At 36.5% G+C, this 24,549-nt stretch overlaps 1 protein-coding gene across 3 annotated transcripts in view; it reads left to right on the top strand.

The window, feature by feature from the left end:
• The window catches only part of AKAP6 (A-kinase anchoring protein 6), a 624,256-nt gene that overhangs the window by 482,891 nt on the left and 116,816 nt on the right, over positions 1-24,549 (top strand). For all 3 annotated transcript variants that reach the window (XM_031001840.3, XM_031001839.3, XM_063697705.1), the window contains one exon: positions 3,408-3,528. In XM_031001840.3, the coding sequence (XP_030857700.3) occupies positions 3,408-3,528 (121 nt within the window). The remainder of the gene's footprint in view (positions 1-3,407; positions 3,529-24,549) is intronic.

The raw sequence follows: 24,549 nt of genomic DNA, 5'->3' as shown, positions 1-24,549 counted from the left end.
TGTATTGGTATTGGTCTTTGGCGATGAAATACTGTTATGTCTGCTGACACATGCTGCTTTTCTGAAGTCATTCTTGCCCCACTGAAGGTTTTTGTTTTCTTTATCTAGATTCATTTATCATCATTCACCAGGGACTATGCTGGACACTGAGGATGCAAAGATAATAAATTCATCTCTTGCCCTTGAATTTCTTAGTCATAATCAAAATTTCTTTTTCAGTGGTACACATGTATGAAAAAGAAACAAGCTTCTTTCTTTTCTCTTGCCAATTGATCATTTTTATGAGGCACCCTACACTCACACTTTCCTAGAAAAGCAAGAAAAATACTTGCTTTAAGATCAGAGTTCAGGCTCTTAGACACATTATAGCCTCTCTAATAAATTAACATTCTCTTTAGGAAATACTCTCTTGGGATCAATGCTCTGTTTTTCAGATTTTCTATTCGTCTCCATTCTTTTCTCCAAGATGACATCTGAGCATATAGGGATTTACATGATCTTGTAATTCTGGGGTGCAGTGGAGTCCCCTGGCTTAACACAGTGCTTAGGTACAGTCTGGCTGGGCTTATTGAAATGGGTCTTGTCAAGGATATTATGAGGCTTCCTCCCACAGAGGGCTGTAGCTGGTCTAGCTTATGTTGTTACCTCTTGGCTTGGTCAGGGCCCGGTGGTATTTCTTGCTGACTAAGCCTCAACTCAGCCCTCACTGACCCTGCCAACTCTCTGTGGTCTGGATTGAGAGGCCCACCTGGCTCTCCTTTTGTTGGGGAGAGGCCGTCATTGTGCCTTTGTTGTTATGGCAATGCCTCTGTCAAGTTCACCAGCTGACCTCTCAAGAACCTTGGAGTCTCTTCTTGGGAGAATGAGAGAACAACAGAGCAAAGAGAATTCTAACTGAAGATCTCTCTCTGTCTACAACATCCCCACTCCAGGTTATTGTGGGGACAATATATGAGGCAATTTCCTCACAGAGTTCTGACCAGGAAATGAAGTTGACATCCTTATGCTTTGGGCTTTTTTCTCAACCTGTCTCACATGCCTCCTTTCTAGGTCTTAGGCCAGGAGAGAGGAGAACACACATCTGAGCACCTGCTCCTCCTGCCTTATTTTTTATTCTCCAAATCCTCTGACGTGGAAAGGGTGAGCTTTCTCTTCCTTTCCCCTTTGCTTTAATAATCCCTTGAATCATATACTCTTCTAATTTTGTGGGTGGCATTCCACTTTTTCTGTCTGTATGATTAAAATATAGGAGGGTGCAAGGAGAGAGAAATAGCGACTGTAATTCAGGAAGTATTTCTAAATGGTTATACCTCTCAAGGAAATGTTTATTAGTTATTCCTTATTAGTCACAGAGTCAATAAAGAAAACCAGATGGTTTATTTTTTATTTGTCTCTTTTATAGTGGTCGGGTTTTGTTTTGTTTTAGTCTTTTGAAATGGGATACTAGTTCAGATTTCACATATATGCTGGAGGTCTTTGCTACTCAGAAAGTGTGGTCCATGGGGCCAGGCGCAGTGGCTCATGCCTGTAATCCCAGCACTTTGGGAGTCTGAGGTGAGCGGATCATGAGGTCAGGAGATCGACACCATCCTGGCTAACAAGGTGAAACCCCTTCTCCACCAAAAATACAAAAAATTAGCCGAACGTGGTGGTGGGCGCCTGTAGTCCCAGCTACTCAGGAGGCTGAGGCAGGAGAATGGTGTGAACCCAGGAGGCGGAGCTTGCAGTAGGCAGAGATTGTGCCACTGCACTTCAGCCTGGATAACAGAGTGAGACTCCGTCTCAAAAAACAAAAAAAAAAGTGTGGTCCATGGACCAGCAGTGTTGCCAACACTTGTTAGAAATGAAGAATCTCAAGCCCCACCCTAGAACAGTTGCTGAATCAATATCTTCATAACAAGATGATCAGTTGCACTGTATGTGCATTTTAGTTTCAGAAACACTGCTCTAGGCCACCATAGCCTTACTAAAGGTTTTAACTACTTCAACTATAACCATCATTGGCATCCAGTAAACATTTATTAATAAACTCCACATGTTAGCCAATGTTGATGCTTGCCCTTGGGTGCTTATAGTTCTAATCAAGGATCTTTATAGTTATGATAAAGTAATTAAAATAAAATAGGCAATCCTAGATCTATTCCCCCCCACCCCATCACCAGGCACACCTTAAATTTTTTGACAGATCTATTAAGATTAAATTATAAATTATTAAAAGTGGATTTTCATTTTCATGGAAAGCAGTCATTTAATGTACAGAGACAAGAACAGGTAGTAATAAAATACTCAATTGAAAAATTCAGATTCATACCTGAGGCTGCTGCCTCATTAGTACTGATAGGGTTTTGCTCAGTTACAATTTCACAAGACTGTAGGATTTCTTTTAGTGGGGTGATTTTGAGGGGTAAAGGACAAAGTCATAGTTTTTCATTCTGTACTTTCATTTTCAGATCACAGTGTTTTAGAAGAATCTGGGCTTTACTTATTCACCAGGCTTTCAATAGAGAATCACATTAATCCTTTTAAGCTCCTTATTCTAATGATTTATTTTGTTGAAAACCATAGTGATCCTCCTTTGAATTTTAATGATTGCTGGCTATTCAAAGATTCATTGTTTTGACTTCCTGTCCTTACCTTTGTTTCCTACATGTCTGTGGGGAACACCTGTCTAATACTGGATCTGCCACTGGTTCTCACTGGCTTACCAGAGTCACTCAAGCCTATCTCTGAGTGTTAAGCTGAAATGCTGACTACTCATCCATAACAATAAATGTAGGATATATGTTTGCAGAGATAGGCAGATAGACAGCAGAGGGACAGATAAATGATTGAGTGATGTCCCAGTGAAAACAGTATTTTGGATCTGATAGTATATATCAATATATTTGGATCTGATAGTGACAGAAATTAGTTAAATTGTTATTCTTAATCATAAATCTATTAGGATGTAATATCTGTCTGTAGAATATCTAGTAGAGGGAAAAGGGGTTCAAATTTTGAGAGTGCTGTTCTTACCCAAAATTCGGGACCATGTAACCTTCTACAAGTCACTGGCTCTCTATTTCTCAGTCTATTAAATGGCAGTGCTCTTTTTAAAGGACGCAGTGGTGATCTTTTTGTTCAAGTGCTGCAAATCCTCAGAAAGGGTTAGCAAATGGAAATAGCCACAACGTGTCTCAGGTATGGGCATTGGAATTGCATATTAACGTTTTCACAATCTAAGAGGTGGCTGTGTCACAGGTTTGAGTTTCTGTTTTGCCCACTGTGTAACAACATAGAAATTTTCTCTTCTCTTTTTGTAGATATCACTGGAAACATCATGGGTTTTCAAGAATATATTATTCTAATATAAGATTTTAACAACTACGCTGCATTTATGCATACTACATTTTGTGCCTTATCTTCAGGCTTCTGGACTTTGATTCAGAATATCAGGAGCTCTGGGATTGGCTGATTGACATGGAGTCCCTTGTGATGGACAGCCACGACCTGATGATGTCAGAGGAGCAGCAGCAGCATCTTTACAAGGTTAGAGCTACCCTTCCTGCCTTTACCTTGCTGTGGAAGATCTGATTAGCCTGACAAGTCTCTCTCTCTCTCTCAGGATATCTTTTCGTTCATTGTATGTATCATGGTGTCTATTAGAATTCCCTTCCCTGTCCCCAAACTCATTTCCATCCCTTGTGTGCTGACAGGCTGCACCGACATCATAATTGCAAGAAAGTTCCCTTTATCACATTCTATTTGCTGTAATTCTATAGAAGGACAAAGATTTATCTTCAAGATGAATAGCAATAAATGAAACTGCATTCATAAATAGACTGAAACAAAATGAAGGATAAATGGACTAGTAACGTTTAACAAAACGTGGTACGATTGGAGCACTCAGGTGGTTTCTATCTACCCCTCAGATCTTCCCAGGGAAAAAAGAAATTTGCCTTTGGTTTGGCTTGCTGCTGCCAAAGTACAGGGCTCATCCAATTTAATGTTTATTAGTGATACATAGAGCAGACGTTGTCATATTAAGTCAATACATTTCCATGTGATTTAAGAAAACTGGCTGGAAACTCATGTATTGATTGTAGGCAATCCATCTAATAACTATCTATATTGTTTTCCATGTCTGCTAATTCACCCTTAACCTACTGTATTTTACCAATTCTACTTAAATAGTCTTAGCAGTTCTTATAAAGCAATCATGTGATTTTGCCTAAAAAAAAAAAAAATGGTTGCAGGATTCACAGTGCCTGAAAAAGCTGTCAGGGGGAGGGAAGAGGGACTTTCCACTGAAATATCAGACTGCAGTAAATCTTCCTCATTTAGGCAATTTTTATTGGAGTAATTCTGACAGTTGTCATCCTTGAATTGCTTTGAGCATATGGCATATTTCAAAGAGCAGATTGTGAATCATAAAAAATAAAATTAATAACCACAGAATCAGCAACAGTATAATGACAAGAAACAACTACCTTCTAGTTTTTAAAAATTTCTTATAGAATAAGAAGTACATTCAAGGTCAAATAAAAGTTGCCTTCTTTCTTCTTCAATGTTATCATTTTAAATTACTGTTCTTTAATAAATGATTTTAACATTTACCTCCTCTAAAGAGAGATATTTGTAGTTTTCAAGGGTCTGGTTGACTTTAATTAGTGTCCCCTAGGAATCATCTCAGTTAAGAGAAGATATAAGCTCCCCAGGGACCCAGCAAATGGGGACATTTTATTCTCTAAAGAATGCAGTCCAACCTTAACTGAGTTTGTTGACTGTTATCTGTTTCCTGTATGGATAGCTGTCCACATTAACAACACAGCTATCTAATATATCTTCTGGCATAACATATTGTTACAGTAACAGTCTCAACCTAATTTAACAAAAACTAGATGACTTCACATTTCACATCAGGATCAGGAATTACATATGAAAACATGCATATAAATCTCTATTAATTTAGTGATAGAAAAATATTTTATCCCTAAGACTTAAGTATTAAAAATTGAGCCAAATGGGAAAAATATAAAAGGTTACCTAACCATAAGCCATTATCTCGGACTTTATTGCACTCATGATGCCAAATAATATTTCTTTTCTTCTTGATGCATTTTTTATTTTGCACATAAGCCACTATTTTTTCAGAAACAGTGCTATTCTTTGTCAAAATCACATTCATATAATTTACATCACAATTAATAGGAAATCATTGAACAAAAATGCAGTCTTCTTTTTTCTTGCAGTTTCCTTATAAGTGCTTTGCCTGAAAATTCCCATTCTGGCATATTGAAGGCCATTATTCCACCCACTCAGAACTTCTGGGTTATAGTATTTTTCCAAACATTTTCTGTACTGTGATTTTTCATTTGTGACTCACGTCCTGTCACCATTCTTCTGCTTTTAGGTGCTTAACATAGCTCTGCTCATTAGACCAGCACTAACTTTGCATTTGGCTTATAAGCAAAATTAAAGATTGAGTTAGAAACCAGTAGAAAATGCTGCTAGTCTGTAGGGTCTTTCTTTATGTGCACTCCCAAATTATTCCAGAGGCTTGGAAGCCTCCAGAATAACCCTGAGGATACTGACTGAGGAGTCATGTAGAACTTCAGGTAGCTCCTAAATTAGAAAAACTGATGAGAAGAATTAATCTCATGTCTTCCCAAGAATCCTCAGGGATTTCCAGGTTAAGTCAACATTTTCAATATCCTATTCCTCTGTTCTAATCTGCTTTTCCAGGAATCAACTAAACTGATGCCTTGAGAAAGGGGTATTTATGGTCTGTTGATCATAGAGACCCCTGAAGGAGTAAAGCTTTTCAATTGGTGCCCAGGCCTTGCCAGGTTTTAAATGCAATTTGAGACTACCTTATTTATCTCTAATCTTTGTATTTGTTGACCCCAAAAGATACCAGTGCTTTATTAACCTTTTTTATTAAGGGCACCGTTGACATTTAGGGCAAAACAATTTTTTTTTTAGTTTGTGGGCCTGTCTTTTACACTACAGAACATTTACTCTTCATGTTCCCCACTCATTGTGACAACTCAATGAGACTGCCCATCCCATTTTACAGCATTTCCCAGTCCATCTCAACATATCTATACCATCTTTGTTTCTTAAAATACTTATATAACAAGGAAAATGCCTTAAACTTGTACTGTAAACGTTTTTGAACAGACACCTTATATACTGAACCAACAGTTGTGAGTTTAAAAATCAAGGATGAAAATGAAGCTCATCATCCCTAGTATTAACGAAAAGGATGAGGTGAAACTTTTAAGGGAGATCTTCAGCTGAGTGATGGCAAAAATCCTAGGAAACTGTAGAGCAGGACTGAATCTTTATTCCTTCTATTAGAGCATTTAAAACCTTTGTTCTTCTCTCCCTGGGTGTCTCTCTGTATTTCATCACTCAACCCCTTTCCTGGAGTATTTATGCCCAAACCCTGACTCATGCACTTATGAAGTCCTAGGTTGATCCCCAAGGTATGTGTTTAGAAATGTCAGGTTAGATAAAATCTAGTAAGATGCTAGTCAGTGAGAGTGAAGCTTATTTAGCTTTTTCAACATTAGGCATTACCTTCCTGACTTTACCTATATATTTTTATATCCTGATTTGCACTAGAAAATCAGCTAGCCTTACCTCCTAAACATGAAACTACAGACTGTATGAAATACAGAAACCCTAGACTATCCACTCAGCAGATATCCTGAGTACAGCATCTGTTGTGATATTTAGGCTAATCCAAAGCCAGCAAAATACACAAGGAATTTATAAAGACAAATAATTGGATTTAATGGGCAAAGACTACATTAGTACAACTTGACATCATTCAGAAACCTTAATACTGCAATGGGCTATAAAGTGGACTTTCTATTTGAACTATTTCTTGTTATTTTTATATTGTTAGAAATTTAAGATCATTTTTTGAGTTAATTTTAAACTGCAGTCTCAAGAGCAACCTAATTCCTATTAAAAACTAACCATTCCCTTAAATATACTTTCTTCGTTTTGAGACAGTGAGTTATACTGCCAATGACTTCCCTTCCCCCTTATCTGTCTTGCTCTACCTCTGAATAGGAGCCTTCTATATCTATTTTCTAATGAACATTGGCAATATCGTCAGCCTAGAAAACACAAATGTAGTCTTTTCTCATTTTTTCTTCCTCAACCTGAGAATTACCTCGAAGGAGAATTTGCACCCACTCTCTCACTTTCTTTCTCGTCATTCCTCCTATCTTCCTAAGTAGGACAATTTAATTTGTCAAAAGTAACCACTATGATTTTGAAAGTTCAGCTCCTATTTGGACTAGAGTTACGACACCAGAATTCATAATCACAGGGAGCTGTCACTCTGCTGGTCTGCATGTGCATTAACTATTAATGGAGAAATATTTAAAACCCACTTGTGAAGGAAAAGCTCCATTTTTTCATTTCTACAGATCAAAGGTGGCATTATTCTTGGGCTTGGGGAAGCTCATGACACCTCCTCCCCCATTCTCTAAGTGTTATAGACTGAGTGACCTAGAAGCATTTCAACGATTAGAGAGTTATAGCTCAGACTGCTGCTGTTGCTGCTGCACTGTCCTCCCCAGCAGGTACAGCTGACATTGTAGTATGGTGAGGGTGTGCCCTATCAGAGGCTCCTTACCTGTGCACAAAGGACTGCCAGTTCACTGCTACCAACAGAGCACAGATGACAGATCTAGTGATCCGAAGTTGGTCTGGAATTCCAGACTCCAAGGGTTAATTTCAAGGGCCAAATTCAGAAGTTGCAACCTGGTGATTATTGTTATAATTAAACAAGAGTTTTCAGATAGTATGAAGCTCACTGAAACACCCCACTTATATATTTGTTCCTTGAATGATAGCTTACCTGCTCCTCATCAATAAAATATTAGATTATAGTCATGGGCCGCATAACAAGATTTTTGGCCTTTGATGGACTACATATGCAATGGTTATCCCATAAGATTATAATACTATATTTTTACTATACCTTTTCTATATTTATGTACACAAATACTTACCATTGTGTTACAGTTGCCTACAGTATTCAGTATAGTAACATGCTGTACGGGTTTGTAGCCTAGGAGCAATAGGCTCTACCGAATAGCCAAGATGTGTAATAGTCTCTACCATCTACTCTATCATCTAGGTTTATCTAAGTAAACTCTAGGATGTTCACACAGTGACAAAATCATGAAACACTGCTTGGATGGAGACCAGAAAGTGAGGTGGGGAGAAAGGGAGAGATTATAGCAGGGATATACATTTCTCAGAACATACCCCGTTGTTAAGCAACATGATTTGTACATGATTTATAAAGTGTTAAAAATAACTCTTCCAGCTTAAAAATACTACTAAATAAGTATCCAATTCAACTGAGATCTTTGTACTTTCAGAGAATTTATACTAAAGATTTTGTACTTAAATTTGAAGGTTAGTTACTCATATGGCTTCATTCATACAAGTCCAAACATGTCCTCTGTGTAAAAGGAAAAGGACCATTCATTTATATAATACAATGGCTACTAAACAGATCAATTACATTTTTACCCTGCTATGAATTTGGGGTTATTTATAAGAATCAACATGAAAATAATATAAATATTTTAAAAACATAAATACAAATCAGACTGGAGAAAATATACATAGACTAGAAGTTGCATCTGTAAGAAGAGTTAATATGCCTGTATATAAACTGCAAAGCCCTACACAGTTACTAAAACATGATCCCAATGTTATATTTTGAGTTTCCTGGTAGTGAAAGCAAAAAGGGAAATGTGTCCAATTGCAAAATGTATACTTTCTATAAGAAAAAGAGATAATACTTCCTTTGAAGAAATTTTGTTTTGATACTTAGATGTGAAAACATTTTCTTTTAGGATTTTTTTAAATACAAGGGCTTAGAATGGTATGGTAAATAAATTTCTAACCATAATAATTATTAAATATAAATATGTGTGGAATAGAATTAGAAATTCTGAGGAATAGGAAATATAGAGTACAAGAAGAAATATGGAACATAGTTGACTTGCTATTTTATAACTATTGATATCAAAATGATGTTGTCATAGATATGAACTAATCTCAGAAAACAGATTAATCACACTATTCCTGTATTTTATAAATTCACACATTTCAGCTTTCTGGAATAGCTCTCTTTTATTTTGTTCTGGACCAAATTGATCTAACTAATTTCAGATGTGATTTGATATTCTTATGACTAAACTTGAGCCCCTAAAAGTGTAATGTTAGGTTGGTTCATGGTCCAGGTCACAGTAGCTAAACTTGAAATAGAAGAAAATTCATTAACTTTTTTAAAAAAAATTCACATGGTGGTGTACAGAATAGAAGGACGTGTCAAAAAATTAAATTCTGTTAATTAGGCCTTATATTGGAATTTCAGTGTTGAGTGTTACATCTCTACCCTGATGTTCAAAATGAAACAAATTACAGTTATTGAAGCAGTCAAGGTAAAAATGTACTAGATATATCAGGCACAAGAATTTAATGGTAATTTTTTACCTCTTTTCCTGGTAGATTAATTGTATGTTAGATTAAAACTCCATTAAGATAAGAAGAATATGCTTAAATTCATTATAATATTTCAAATAACATTATCTAGTCATTTAAAAAGTGATCAGAATGGAAAGATCTAGACTGTCTCCACTGCTTATCTAGAAATGAATTTGTTGTTTCATTTTTATTAAAGTTTGAAAAGTCCTTAGATTAACTGTCATATTAATTTGAGCTTTAATGAATCAGTCTTTGCTATGAATACTTGAATATATTTTTTTTCCTTTTTTTTTCTTTTTTTGAGAGAGGGCAAAACTTATCCTGAAAATGTTTAGGGGAAGAAAAAGTAGATGAATGTGGTTTCTCAACAATGTTTGAAACACTGTTCATGCTGGAGCCTGTAATTCCTATTTGAATCACTTCTTTAAAAAGAAAAAAAAAAAAAGATGTTAAGAGAATAGGATGCCAAGAAATAGTTGGCTGTGTGTGTGGAGGGGCAAGGAAGGGAAGCCCCGCCAGCAGTTTTTGTCTCTAGCGGGTGAGCTACTGTCCGGAAGGTGCGTTGGCTCTCTGGGCTGGCCTCTGAGGCATTGTGCTGCTCCCTCTCTCCCTGGCCTGGCTGGCTCTGGCCTAGAGTGGATCAAACAAGCCGTGGGGAAAGTTCCCCTCATTTGCATCACTTCTAGACAGCCCTGTCGTACTCTTTGCTGACAGGAAATCACTGTCTTTGTCACCTTTTCTCAGGGCCCTCCTTTTGGCAGAGATGGGCCATGTGACCACGCTTAATCACAACAACAGGGCTGGCTCAGGACTCAATGACATGTTTTCCTCAGCACTTCAATAAATGGGGTAGAGGAGTCAGTAGGAAATGAGTACATTAATTTTAGAGTGAAAAGATAATTAACACTTGAAGGACTAATGCTACAACCTATGGAATTATTATTCAAATTGAAGTTAATTTATCAAAAACTTGTGAAAACTATCTGCCCTAATGCAACTGTTTAAAAAAATAAAACTTGAATAGTAAGAGTTGGGCATGTTGGAGGCAGAGTGAGAAGAAGGCGGGGAGAGGGGGGCTTGGATGGAGAGTGGAGAGTGAGGGGAGAGAAAGGGAGAGAGGGAAATCATAGCAGGCATTAGCTATGTTTGAAAAAGCAACTTAAATGGGCTAAAACTTCAACATTTGGGACTGAAGGCTGGAGCACGTAAAACGCTTACTTAGATGATATGAATAGGACACTGGCAAACAAAAGCAGCAGTGTGCTCCTAGAAAACTGTGCTTAAAGGAGTTTCCTTGGCAACAGAAATGCAGTTCCAAAAGTAGACAGAACTTTCCTCAGAAAACATACTATTAATAACAACCTTCCGGAACAACTTGGAACAATTTGACGACTTGGCAATAATAATGCCAAGTGTTCTGCAAATTAATCTAACACATAACAGTTATGTTTCTCTTGCCTGTAATTCTGCTGGACCCTACCTAGAACTCATGCTTTTAGCAGCACAAATGTGAAAAATATTTCTAAACGCTGTCACGGAAAAAGAAAACCAAAAGAAACGCTAGTGGCCAACAGTGGCCAATGATTGTATTTAGCCTTTTGGAATCTACTACGAACTCTGAGTTCAATGAGATAAGTTTATTCCAATAAATGCTCCTATATTTACTATCTCATTTCAGCAAAGAGGCTTCCACAAACAAAACTTGGTAAAGGGTTAACAGTCTGAGACTTGCTGTGATGTGAAGCACATCTGAGGCCATTGGTTATGTAAATGTAATGCTCACTAAATATGTGCTGAGTGTTATTTTTTAAAGTATCATCATTTCTTGTTAGCCTAGAGAATAAACTAATCTTGGATGTACTTGGCCAACGGGAATCATTTGAATTCTCCTGAAGGCTATCCGTTTGCCAGCCAAGAGAGGTAGAGTATTCCCCTCCTCTGACCTTTCTTGAATCCTTGGATCTAAAGGTTAAAAGTAATCAATATCTCATTGTGCTGCTTGGTTTCAGGGTAATAAGTAATAACCATCATGTTAAAATCCAAATGATTACAGATAGCACTTAAATTAGTTGACCTGTTTGGGAGATTTTATTACTTCCAATCAGGATAATAATTAGAGTTTGCTAATAAAATTTTGGATTAAGTTGCAAAAAATTTCAGCCTTTAATTTTTTGAAAAATGACTTTTACTTAATTAGATGGGAATGCGTAGTATTCCCTCTTTTGTTAAGCTGATAGCTTTTGCTCTAGCCCCAGATATTTGTAGATTTCTTTCTAGTTTCTAGAAAAGAAAGTAGAGGAACATTTAAATTTCTAATAAGAAAAGGTTTTTGGATCACTGCCATCTTTGGCTCCTGAACTACTCAAAACTATGTATATGTTTCAGGTCAGTGACTTCATAGCAATGACCCTCACCTACTTTTTAGCATGTCCTGTTTTTAAATTACTTATCTTTAGTGGTTATATTCATATTGGGGCCAATCTGGTTTGAGGCTGGCAAAAAATTATATGATGTATGATTAAACTTTACAGACAGCTGTGGTATGAATGGGGTTATTTATTTTGTTTAAAAAAAGAGTATCAAAATTTAAAGATGAAAACCAAGTATTATCATTGACAAAGAGGTATTAATATAAAAAAGATAAATGATAGGCTCAGTGTTCCATGTAATTACATCAGGAAGGCATTGGTTATCATAATTATAACCACAAGGAAATGTATAAGGTACATATGCTATTTGGTCTAAATAATTTGTCTTTTGTCATCGTTCTAGTTTTTATAGTTTATTAGAACTTCTTGAATGTATTCCTAAAGCAGGAATGTGGGGCTAAAAGGTACCTAGGTAACGTTTCAGTTATTTCAAAAGAAGTCCTGGTACCTGTTCAGAATAGATGGTAAGGCCCAAGGGAAAAGTTTTCCCGTAGTGCTTTCACATTAAACTCATTAACTTCCTTTATGTCCGTATCTCATAACATTGTCTAACTTTGGAAAGAAGCACATTTGTGGTTGTCCTAGGGATATCAATTTGGAGTATTAGGGAATTCTCCAACCCAGCTAGCTGCATTACCAACTGACCATACGGCCTTTAATCCCATTCTTAAGATTCATTTCTTTGGGGTAAAGAAGAATGCACTCTACTGAATGCAGATATTCTGTGGGGAAGGCGCAGGAGAATGATATTGAATTAAATATCAATTTTAATATCTAGCTAAAATAGAAAGGCATTGGGAAGGGAAGAGAGTGGGTAGAGAGAAGAAATCCAGAAAAGGGAACAAAAACAGATGTTATCTTCTTCAACATTTGATAAAAAGAGAAGTGTGTTTATGTGTATGTATATGTGAGTATGTTTTTCTGGTATTGAGATGGGGGTAGGATAGAGGGAGAAAGAAACTTATCAAATAGTAAGATTTTACTAATAAATTTGATTGTATCAGTGCCCCATTCACATTATCTTATTTAATGCTCACACGGATCTTGATTATTTTCCTTAATTCATAGACCCTGAGCCAAAAACATAAAGAGGTTAGGAGGCTAGCCTAAAAGGCACAGAACTTGTCCCTTAGTCAGGCTAGGCTAGGGTATGCCAAGATAACAAATATGCCCCAAATCTCAGAGGCTTAAAGCTGCAAAGATTTATTTCTCATGCATACTACATGTCCATCACATGTTGGCTATTGGCTCTGCTTGGCATTGTCCTCACTCTAAGACTTAGGCTAATGGAGCAGCCACCGTCTTAAATATTCCCTTACTATGGTAGAGAGAAACGGGAGCTCTGGCACGTCTCACTCTGGCCATTAAGCCTTCTACCTGGAAGAAACACATGTCAGTTCCACTCAGAATTTTTTTTGGCAAGAACTAATTGCATGGCCACAACTAACTTCAAAGTAGATGGGGGAAATGCAGCCCTATCATGTGCCTGAAATGCAGAAAGCTAGAAATATTTTTGGAGCTGTGCTAATAACTACCACAAGAACTAAGTAAGTTGGGATTTGAACCCAATCTGGGTGGCTCCAATGCTCTTGGTCTTTTGCTCGCCTGCTCATTGTTGCCCCATATCATCTTCTCTACAACAGGTAGATTCTTGCAAGAACGTTATTTCCTCCCTCTGTATGAACTTTTTGTGCTAAGATAGAAGAAAGAAATGTTAGATGGTATATCTGCAAAGAAAAGATGATAGACTTGGATTGGCTCTTTAGCTAATCATCAGGCTGTTCTGTGAAAGCCCCCAAACTTTCTTAAGCACCTCAATACCCTGGGGAAGTATTGCCATGCTGAGCCTCACTGGGGCCTCCTGCATTTTGTTAGATTCAGGAAAGCTAACGATGAAAATATTTATGCTTTTTGGGAGATGCACTAAAGGCAGCATTGCCCTCAGATGATTCAACCTCCTGGGTCCCCTTATGCCAAAGGAAGTTACTGAAGGAGGGTCCCCATGGAGAGATGCTCTATAGGAATATCATTTGCAGAAAAACCATTTTGCAGTCCTGTCGAGGAAGCAATTTCAGTTCTCAGAAACAAGAGCCTTCCTAAGCATATTTTTAATAACGTGGGCTTTTGTGAAACTCATACATTCTTAAACTAAGCACTTCTGTGACACTCTATCCCTAATGAGGCACACTGGGGTAAGCAAAGAAGGAAGGAGTGGTCTTCTTGCTGAACCTTGATTCATTTACATAAGACACAAAACACACAGACACACAGACACACATGCAAGCTAGGAAAGAAACAACCAGGCTAATGCTCTTATGGCCTTTGGGTTGATTTCAATTTCACTTCTAAAGTTTCTCAAACCACAGAGCTCTAGCCTTTCTCCAGAAGGATAGCTATACCCTACTGAAACTCATCTAAACTTACTATTTCAGCTGCTTTCCTAAGTAGTTGATTCCATATGCTTATAGACATTTACATAAAGAAAATGTGTGAATTTTAATATCCCCCTTGTCATCTCATTTTAGCCTTAAAAACTGGGAAGTCTGTGGAGGAAGTACACATACATAAAATGTGTTTATTCACATACATTTATGTGTGTATACATATATACACGTATACAAAGTATTAACTTATTTAATTTAAAAAAATCTTTCACCAAGATTGAATTTGAAAGAAACCAGATTCCTTGAATCAGATATGCTATAGTCCCAAGACATTTAAATCATGCATATATAAATAACTGTACAAAATTCCTTCATATATGCCAAGTTTCAGTCTGGAGCACATTTCCATGTTACAAATCTTGGCATATTGGATTTTACAACCTTCATTACAACAGTATTATCCCTTTTAGTACTCAAAAGTGCCTCCCTGTGAAAGTTCTTCTTGGGGATTATTTAGCTGTGAATACTTGTTTATTAATTAAATGCATATTTTAAAATAATGATCATAAATATGGACTTAGTAGGCCAAATTTAAGAATGATTGATTATATTTTTTGTTAGACTTCACACTCCAGGTGGAGGATTCGTGTTATTTATTGATTATTTATTAATGTATCTCCAGTGCCAAGCACAGTGCCTGGCACATAATAGAAACTCAATAAATATATGTTGAAACACATATTTTCAACAAGGCTTATTCAATAGTTAATTAAACTCTATTAATCAGAACTATGCTATCAATTCATTACTTTTTCAACAAAACAGTCTATTTTTATGCTGTGATAATTGAATGTAAAACTTTATGTTCTTTTATATATAAAACAAAAATTTCTCTCCTTGCAAAACCAAAGTGCAGTAAAGACAGTTCCTAATACCAAGAGTACTCAGGCTTGGCCAGGTTGATATCAGGGAGAAAGAGAAAGTAGTAGGGAAAGAATAAGGCAGAGAGGAAGGAAAGGACAAAGACACCCATGTCTGAGACATAAATGGTACAGAAATCCACAACTAATCACCATAATTCTATGGCTAGTCTCCAGCCTCTCAAACCATAGTATTCTCTGGTGTATTCTTGAATATTTAGATACATACGGGTATGATTATTTATACATGTGAAGGTAACATGTGCTGTGCAAATGTGAAACCTAAAAATCAGACAATAGATGTAGGTGAATATCAACAGTAATTAGAAATGGTAGGTATAGAAGCACAATTCGTACTTGTACCATAGTTGGCAGGCAAGTTTATTGACATATTCATTGCAGAAAATTAGATACGACTTCAGATGAGTGTGTGCTTCCGAAAATGTCGTCAGGAAGGGAGTGAGGAAAAGAAGAAGGGACTTAGACTTGGGCTGGCTCTTTAGTCCAAGTTTATGACGAGAGGGAGAGACATGTGCACATGTGAGAGAAAGAGAGAGAGAGAGAGTGAGCAAGAGAGAGAAAGAGAGAGAGTAAAAGAGTGACTTATCTTCCCAAAGCCGTAGCTAGCTAATTCAGAATACGGAAATTTAAAAATTAAATGTCACTGCTCTAATACCAGGAGAGGGCTGAAACACTGTTGAAACTTTCTCCCACATTTTCAGTTTTAAAAAGTTTTACACTATTCATAATTTTAAGAAATAATCATATATGGCCATTTGTCATTTTTTTACTTAGTGATTAATTGTGAACTTTAATGATTTTAAACAATTAAGAAAATGTTACAAGATGCATCATTTCAAATTAGCATCTGACAGATTTGTAATCACTTCACTTCTTGGCCCTCTTTGTGTGTGACATCCTTTTGGGTTTACTGTTTTCCCACTGAACTTTGTCCTTCCTCCTTAGCTTTCCTCAGCTGACATGCTGCAGTTTGAAAATATGCATGATAAACATTCCTGTCTGTATGATTTTTCTCTCCTCTTCCTCACTCTCATCTGCCTGGTGGTACTAAAGACCCATTCTGTGAAGTAATGTCTTATAAACCAGGAGCCAAAATCCTCACGTTAACTTAAGTATAAATGAGTCTCTAGGGTTAAGCTAATTGAAATATTTTCTGTAACATGGAAATATCGTAAAAGAATTCAAATTTGGCTAGCATCTTATAATCCAAGTTTTGATGATAGTTTCACTAGGCTCCATCCGTCCAAGTTTGGGTTAGAAAAAGAAATAAAGTATGGAAACACTGTCAGAAGCCTTTTCTGTTTACAAAAAGATCCAGGGATACCATGAGTAATGCCAGAAATCTCATGTGACAGCCAGCTCTTGTGGGAGTTTTGAGCTCACCAAGTTCAGGAAATAGTTCCAGAAAGCTGATTGGAGCATTGGAGCACAACGATTTTTTTTTTTTTAATCTGAAGTGAATAATTGTGTTCCCCGTCTGCTGTCCACACTGCTGCTCAGAACTGTACCCTGCTGGGGTGGACATCTCCCCAGCGCTAGGTAATATTTGGCACTCAGTAAATACTTTCTGATTTGAATCACCTACTTAATGATTCTTCTCCTGAATATTCCAAAGTTGATCTCTAAGAGATTTTGTACAGTTATTTAGTTCCATGGAAAGTGAGAATTTCAGTGGTGTTCCAGGACTGCAAGTACCTTGAAAGGACCTTCATTTCATTCCTTCTCTTTCAAGGATTGTTTTTATCCATTCCATATAGGAGAGAATTTGTCCTCCATTAAAGATCTTTCCAGAGGGAATTCCACAGCCTTCCATTAAAACGTTTAACTCTCCCTTTCCTGAAAGTCTTCTTATATCTAGTGTAAATCCTCTCTGTTGGTGGTATTAATTGTCAAATCAGCCAGAATCCATGCTCTGTAGCTAGCTCTTCTGTTTTCTGTATAGTCACATTTCTCAAGCTTTTGCAGTTTCAAGTTAGAAAATTTTTTGGTGCTCAAAGCTGGTTGGTGAAAAAAAATTTTTTAAGTCATTTATTTCAGTTTTGTCTACACTCCATCTAACTGAAACCACTTCCATCCTCTTTTGTAGCAGAAAATATGCTAATATTGAAAGACTGCTGGTAAATCCATATATTTGAGAGGCTTTAACAAGCTTCGTGGATTTCTCCATCAGGTTTTTCAACTATCTCTTATTAACAGTTAATAAAATAGTTCATGGATGGTTTGGAAGACGACTGTAGCCTGTCTGAGATGGTATGACTTACAGTATATGCCTTTAAAAAAATTTAAAAAGAAAAAGAACATGACATAAAAAATGGACCAAAAAAAAAACCTCTTCCATTTAGGGACAGAGCTACTTCTTCTCCCAGTGGATGCGTAATATATTATTTATGTCAGAGTGAGCATTGTGTTTTTGGCTCACATTCCATTTGGAGCATGCACAATATGACAGTTTCCTTGGCTTATTGTTGTATATGTGGCTATCTATTTTTAATACATTGCTTTTGTCTCTTTTTCATGCTTGCTTACATCTGTTGTTATGAAAACTGACATAAAGTTTTTAAACATAAAAGAAGTGATGGAGAAAAAGATGTTAAGAGACAAACAACATTTCAAGGGAACATGAGGTGGAGAAACAGGAGCAGAGTCACCACTGAGGGAAACCGAAAGCAGCCTCTGCAAGATAAATGGGAAGGAGGGTCAGAACAAGGGTGTGCAATCACAGAGGAAAAAAACGGCCATGGCGCTACACAAAGTGTTTCTAATGGATGAGGGGCTTAGTGCCTTTTCCTCCAAATTATTGAAACATTTTAGGCTTCCGTTTTTAAACGTAGTAAGTAGGGATAATAACACCTACCTTGAAAGATTGTTGTTAGGATTCTATGAAGTAATGTATATAGGGGCTTCACCTGGTCCTTGGTAAATAGTATGTGCTCAAAAGATAAAACAGAATCGGGGCTGACAACTATGACCTGCAGGTCACATGCAGCCTACCACTCATTTGTAAAAGACAGTTTTATTGGAACACTGCCAGGCACGTTCATTTATGAAATATCTATATCTGTTTTTACACAATGGTAGAGTTGAGTAGCATGAACAGTGACCATGTGGCCAGCATGCCTAAACTATTTACTATCTGCCTTCTTACAGAAAATGTTTGCTAATCCCTGGTATAAATAATAACTATTATGGCAACGCTTTAGGAATATCCATTATTTTACAGACTTGAATGGTTTCCCAATTCAATTTTCTATCTGCTATATTGCAGTAATATCTGTTGATTATTATCCTCTTGCCCCAGGTTCTAGTTTTCCTTTTGTAACAACCCAAACTCTGTTTTGCTTGCTTTTCAGTGTAACATTAAATGGTTAATTGGTTCATTTCACCACCAGGTGGCCTCCTATACTCTGTTGTGCTTCTGGTAACCAAAGAAAATCAGAAAGTGGATCCTATACATTTCTTTCAACTTTGGCTGTCACTGTGCTCACAGGCACTTCTCTGGTGGCTTGACTGCTCTGAAATTGTTCATTGAACCCTACACTTCATGTTTGGCCTTGAAACATAAATAGATTCACACGGACCTTTTTATAAAATGAATTAATGCTTTTAAATGCATACACACACACATACACCAAAATGGATTTTTAATAAAGAAGCTTGGTTGTCACTAATAGCTTCGCCATGATTCAGTCCCACTCTCATAGGTATACAGAGTTAACTGATCTTGAAGCTTCCTCAGGAAAAGACAAAGGCCAAAGAGGCTCAGATCTCTATATGTTAATTTCTCTTGAAGGGAATGGATGGACCTCATCTCAGTGCCCCAGTTTATGTTATTTTATTCTATAGATCCCCTTTTGAGCTTTCTTTGATCTTATTTTAAGCTTCACTAAAGACCAGTGTTAGCAAAGGAAGATTGAGAAGCCATGTGATAAAGCCCTGGAGAAGGAGGCCAGATTCCCCTCGGGCAATTATTCTTATCCTCTCAGGCCTCATTTTCTTCATCTGTAAAGTGAGGGGGGTGGACTCAGTGTCTCTCAGGTCCATTCCAACTTCAGTATTTTCTCTTTGCTGAAAAAAATCAAAGATTACTTCAATTAGTAATTGACTTTGCCTATAAGCAACTGGACAAAATCAGGATTTTAAGACTTAATTTCACAGGCTAAAAGAACAAACTCATGGGTAAATATAATACAGGCATGCCTAAGAGATACTGCAAGTTCAGGTCTATACCACCATAATAAGGCGAATATCATAATAAAGCAAGTCACATGAATCTTTTGGTTTCGCAGTGCATATAAAAGTTGTGTTTACACTATACTGTAGTCTGTTAAGTGTGCAATAGCATTATGTCTAAAAATGTACTTAATTCAAAAAAATTTTATTGCAAAAAGATCCTAAGGATCATCTGAGCCTTCAGCAAGTCATAATCTTTTTGCTGGTGAAGGTCTTGCCTCAGTGTTGATGGCTACTGACTAATCTGGGTGGTGGTTGCTGAAAGTTGGGGTGGCTGCGGCAATTTCTTAAAATAAGGCAATGAAGTTTGCCACGTTGATTGGCTCTTTCACAAAAGATTTCTCTGTACCATACAATGCCGTTTGATAGCATTTTACCCACAGTAGAACTTCTTTCAAAATTGGAGTTAATCCTCTCAAACCCTGCCGCTGCTTTATCCACTAAGTTTATGTAATATTCTAAATCCTTTGTTGTCATTTCAACAGTGTTCACAGCATTCTCAACAGCAGTAAATTCCATCTCAAGAAACTACTATCTTTGCTTATTCTTAAGAAGGAACACCTCATTTGTTCAAGTTTTATCTTGCGATTGCAGCAACTCTGTCACATCTTCAGGCTCTACCTCCAATTCTAGTTCTCTTGCTATTTCCACCACATCTGCTATTACTTCCTCCACTGAAGTGTTGAACCCCTCAGTCATCCATAAGGGTTGGAATCAACTTCTTCCAAACTCCTGTTAATGTTGATATTTTGATCTCCTCCTATGAATTTCAAATGTTGTTAATGGCATCTAGAATGGTGAATCCTTTTCAGAAGGTTTTCAATGGACTATGTCCAGCTCCATCAGAGGAATCACTATCTATGGCAGCTATAGCCTTACAAAATGTATTTCTTAAATAAGACAACTTGAAAGTCAAGATTACACCTTGATCCATGGGCCACAGAATGAATGTTGTGTTAACAGGCATGAAAACAGTAGTAATCTCCTTGTACATCTCCATCAGAGCTCTTGGGTGACCCAGTGCATTGTCAACGAGCAGTAATATTTTGAAAGGAATCTTTTATTCTGAGCCATAGGTCCCCACAATGGGCTTAAAATATATAGTAAACTGTGCTGTAAACAGATAAACTGTCATCCAGGCTTTGTTGTTCCACTGATAGAGCACAGGCAGAGTAGAGTTAGCATAATTCTTAAGGGCCCTAGGATTTTCAGGATAGGAAATGAGCACTGGCTTCAACTCAACGTCATCAACAGCTTTAGCCTCTCACAAGAGGGTCAGCCGTTCCTTTGAAGCTTTGAAGCTAGGCATTGACTTCTCCTCTCTAGCCATGAAAGTCCTAGATGGCATTTTTTTTCCAGTAGAGGGCTGTTTTGTCTACATTGAAAAATCTGTTATTTCATGTGGCCACCTTTATCAATGATCCTAGCTAGATCTTCTGGAGAACTTGCTGCAGCTTCTCCATCAGCACTTGCTGCTTCACGTCGTACTTCTTTGTTATGGAGATGGTGTCTTTCCTTAAACCTCATGAACCAACCTCTGTTAGTGTCCAACATTTCTTCTGCAGCTTCCTCACCTCTCTTAGCCTTCATAGAATTAAAATGAGTTAGGGCCTTCCTCTGAATTAGGTTTGGCTTGAGGGAATGTTGTGGCTGGTTTGATCTTCTATCTAGACCACTAAAACTTTTTCCCTATCAGCAATAAGACTGTTTCATTTTCTTTTCATTTATGTGCTCACTGGAGTAGCACTTTTAATCTCCTTCAAGAACTTTTCTTTTGCATTCACAACTTGGCTAACTGGCACAAGAGGCCTCGTTTTCAGACTATCTCAGCTTTTTACCTGAATTGCTCACAAAGCTTAGCTATTTCTAGCTTTTCATTTAGAGTGACTCTTTCTTTCACTTGAATACTTAGAGGCCATCGTAGGATTATTACTTGGCCGCATTTCAATATTGTTGTGTCTCAAGGAATAGGAAGGTCTGAGGAACAGAGAGAACTGCTGGTGGGTGGAGCAATGAGAACATACACAGCACTTACGGATTAAGTTCACAGTCTTATATGGGTGTGGTTTGTGGTGCCTCAAAACAATTACAATAGTAACATCAAAGATCACTGGTCACAGATCATCATAACAGATAAAATAATAATGAAAAATTTGAAATATTGACCAAATTACTAAAATGTAACGCAGAGATACAAAATGAGCACATGCTATGGAAAAATTGTGCCAATAGCCTTGCTTGACACAGGGTTGTCACAAACCTTCCATTTGTAAACATTGTAGTATCTCTAAGGCATAATAAAACCAAGTATGCCTGTATTTTTTTAAAGTACCATAAAAAGTGTATAATTTCTAAATACTACACTGCTTTTGGTTCATTTCAGACCATAAAAATATAAATATATATTTTACGAAACTTCTTAGACATTTTCCTTTTACTTTTACTTTTTTTCAGTGGCAGATAACTTCCATTGGGTTCTCTGCAGTGTCTTTTGCTGCCTGTAATGGAAATTCAGCTTTCTCTTTGACGTCTTATTTTCCACACATTTTAATTTTTCTACCTTCTTTTTTAGGCAGAATTACCAAATGCCCCTCAGTTTTTTTCACAGCATGGAACAGATATATTCGCTTACAGTTCCACTGAAACTAAGTCATTTCATAATATATGAGCAACCTTTTCTTGCCTTCTGCTTGTATTGTGGTACACACATTGGTAGTTTATACAGTATTTGAATTGTCACATTGGATGCCATGGCAAATATGACTAAAGACATTTAGCTGTCTATGAGGAAAGGACCTGAGTAGTCCCTAAGGCATTTTGGTAAAGAACAGACTCACGTTTGAATTCGAAGTCTACACCCTGGGAGACCTAGTGACAGGCAATCACTCTAATTTCAGATTCCCTACTGGGGATGCTTCTCTGGAGAGCTATATGGTCGAAGGCAGATTCATATTTGCTTGAGGAAAAATTGATTACAAATTTTTCTACCTTGCAAACTGTACTAATTGGTATCAAATTCAACTAACAATTTATGAAGTTTGCATCACTTTCTGTGTGTTTAAGCACAAAGACATTTTTCACCTGAATTCTCTTATTTTATCACATATATTTTGAAAATTGCATATGTCCATCTAATATATATATATCAGGAATTAATGGTCTAATTATTTTACTTTTACTTAAAAGGAATAAGGAATGATGTTATCTCATTTTAGTGACTGTGAGGATGAGACAATAAGAATTCATTAGGATACTATGGTGTGCTGTGGAGAACCAAATAAAGGGAGGTTATCCTTTTCCTTAAGTAATTTATAATCTACTTAGAAAAGCAAAACAAAGAAACATGAAATAATAGCAAAGATAGCAAATTTATGTGGTATGAAAAATAAGTGCTAGTCTTCTTAGAAAGTCCTCATGGAAGAAATGATATTTGAACTGAACCTTACTGGATAGAATTTAAATAATTGGAATAGAGATAGATGCATTGCAAAATAATGCATTTTAGGGGGAAAAAACCTCAGATCTAGGAAATAGCTTGGCATGCTCCTAGGATTTTACCAAAAACAGGAAGACAAACTGGAGAAGAGGAAAATCAGTGACAAACAATATAGCTTTTATCCCATGTGTTCAGTGAAAGTCAATAAAAGGAAAGATTTTTTTAAAATTCTAGTGAATTCCTAGATTCAATGTTTCATATAGTGAAGAGAAGTTATATATACAAATAGGGAATTAGTGGCATAAAAGAGATGAGGAAAGTTATGCCAGAGATCATATTTTCTTAGCATGCAACTCTGCATGCTAAGAAAATTTTGAACAAACATTTGTATATGGTGTTTATTATGTAACAGAAATTGTTCTAGGATCTTTGCAGATACTGGCTCATCCAATCCTCATAGCAACCTAATGAAGTATTAACAGTATCCTCAAATGAGCAACTAAGGCACAGGGAAGTACACAGCTAGTAAGCAATGCAAGCAAAGTTTAAATATGGGCAGTCTGATTCCAGGCATATATTTAATTTTTTTTAATTTTCATAATCAATATCCTTTTATCTCATTGATTTACAAATTAAAATGTTGGGCATGGTTTCTGTCACCATGTTTATGTTTAATCACTCATGAGCGATTAAATGGTTACCTATGTATAGGTTTTAAGAAGTAGTATTAATAGGTAATATCAACAAGCTCCCTCCTCCCTTCATTAAGAGTCAAGAAAAATAGTAAAACTTTGTCACTGTATATATATATGCACTGTATGTATTACGTACTATATCCTATTAGGCTGGTGCAAAAGTAACTGGGATTTTGCCATTGCTTTTAATGGCAAAAACCACAATTACATTTAGTATATACTATAGTATACACTATATATTTAGTATATACTATAGTATACACTATGTATTTAGTATGTACTATAATATACACTATGTATTTAGTATATACTACATGTATACTATATACTATGTACTCTCTCTAAATATGTATATATTCCTTTTAGAAAATACATAATATATAATTATATATTATATAATGTATATTAATTATATATTATATGGTATACATTATCTATCTATCTATCTATCTATCTATCTATCTATCTATCTATCTATCTATCTGTATTTACCTTTCTAATGACTTCACCCTGATGTGTGATTTCTTTTACTCTCTAATATGGCCAATCTCTAATAACAATAGTTACAATATATTATTTCTAAGACAGAAAATAAAAACCATGGGAAATTTGCAGTCTTGCTTTCACGTCGGTAGCAAACCAAAAAATCTTATTACAAAACTCATGTGTGTTAAAATCAAAGACTTCTTATTAATGGTGTATTTTATATCGAGATCTAAAATTTCTTACAAATATGATCTATTTACCTCTTAAAATATCTGTGTTAGACAAGTGGCAAAGATAGCTTTGTCCCTGTTTTGCAGATGGGATGACCATGGAAATATGAAATGACTTTCCCTCAATCAGGTGGATCAGGTGGCAAGCCACCAAGAGAACAAAGGCAGAAGTAACAGTTGCAGGATTGATGGTGCCCAGTGAAGGTGCTTA

The sequence above is a fragment of the Gorilla gorilla genome, chromosome 15 (genome assembly GCF_029281585.2).
Source record: "Gorilla gorilla gorilla isolate KB3781 chromosome 15, NHGRI_mGorGor1-v2.1_pri, whole genome shotgun sequence".
NCBI lineage: Eukaryota > Metazoa > Chordata > Mammalia > Primates > Hominidae > Gorilla > Gorilla gorilla.
The sequence above is the reverse complement of the archived record's forward strand: the minus strand, read 5'-3'. Positions and strand labels throughout refer to the sequence as shown.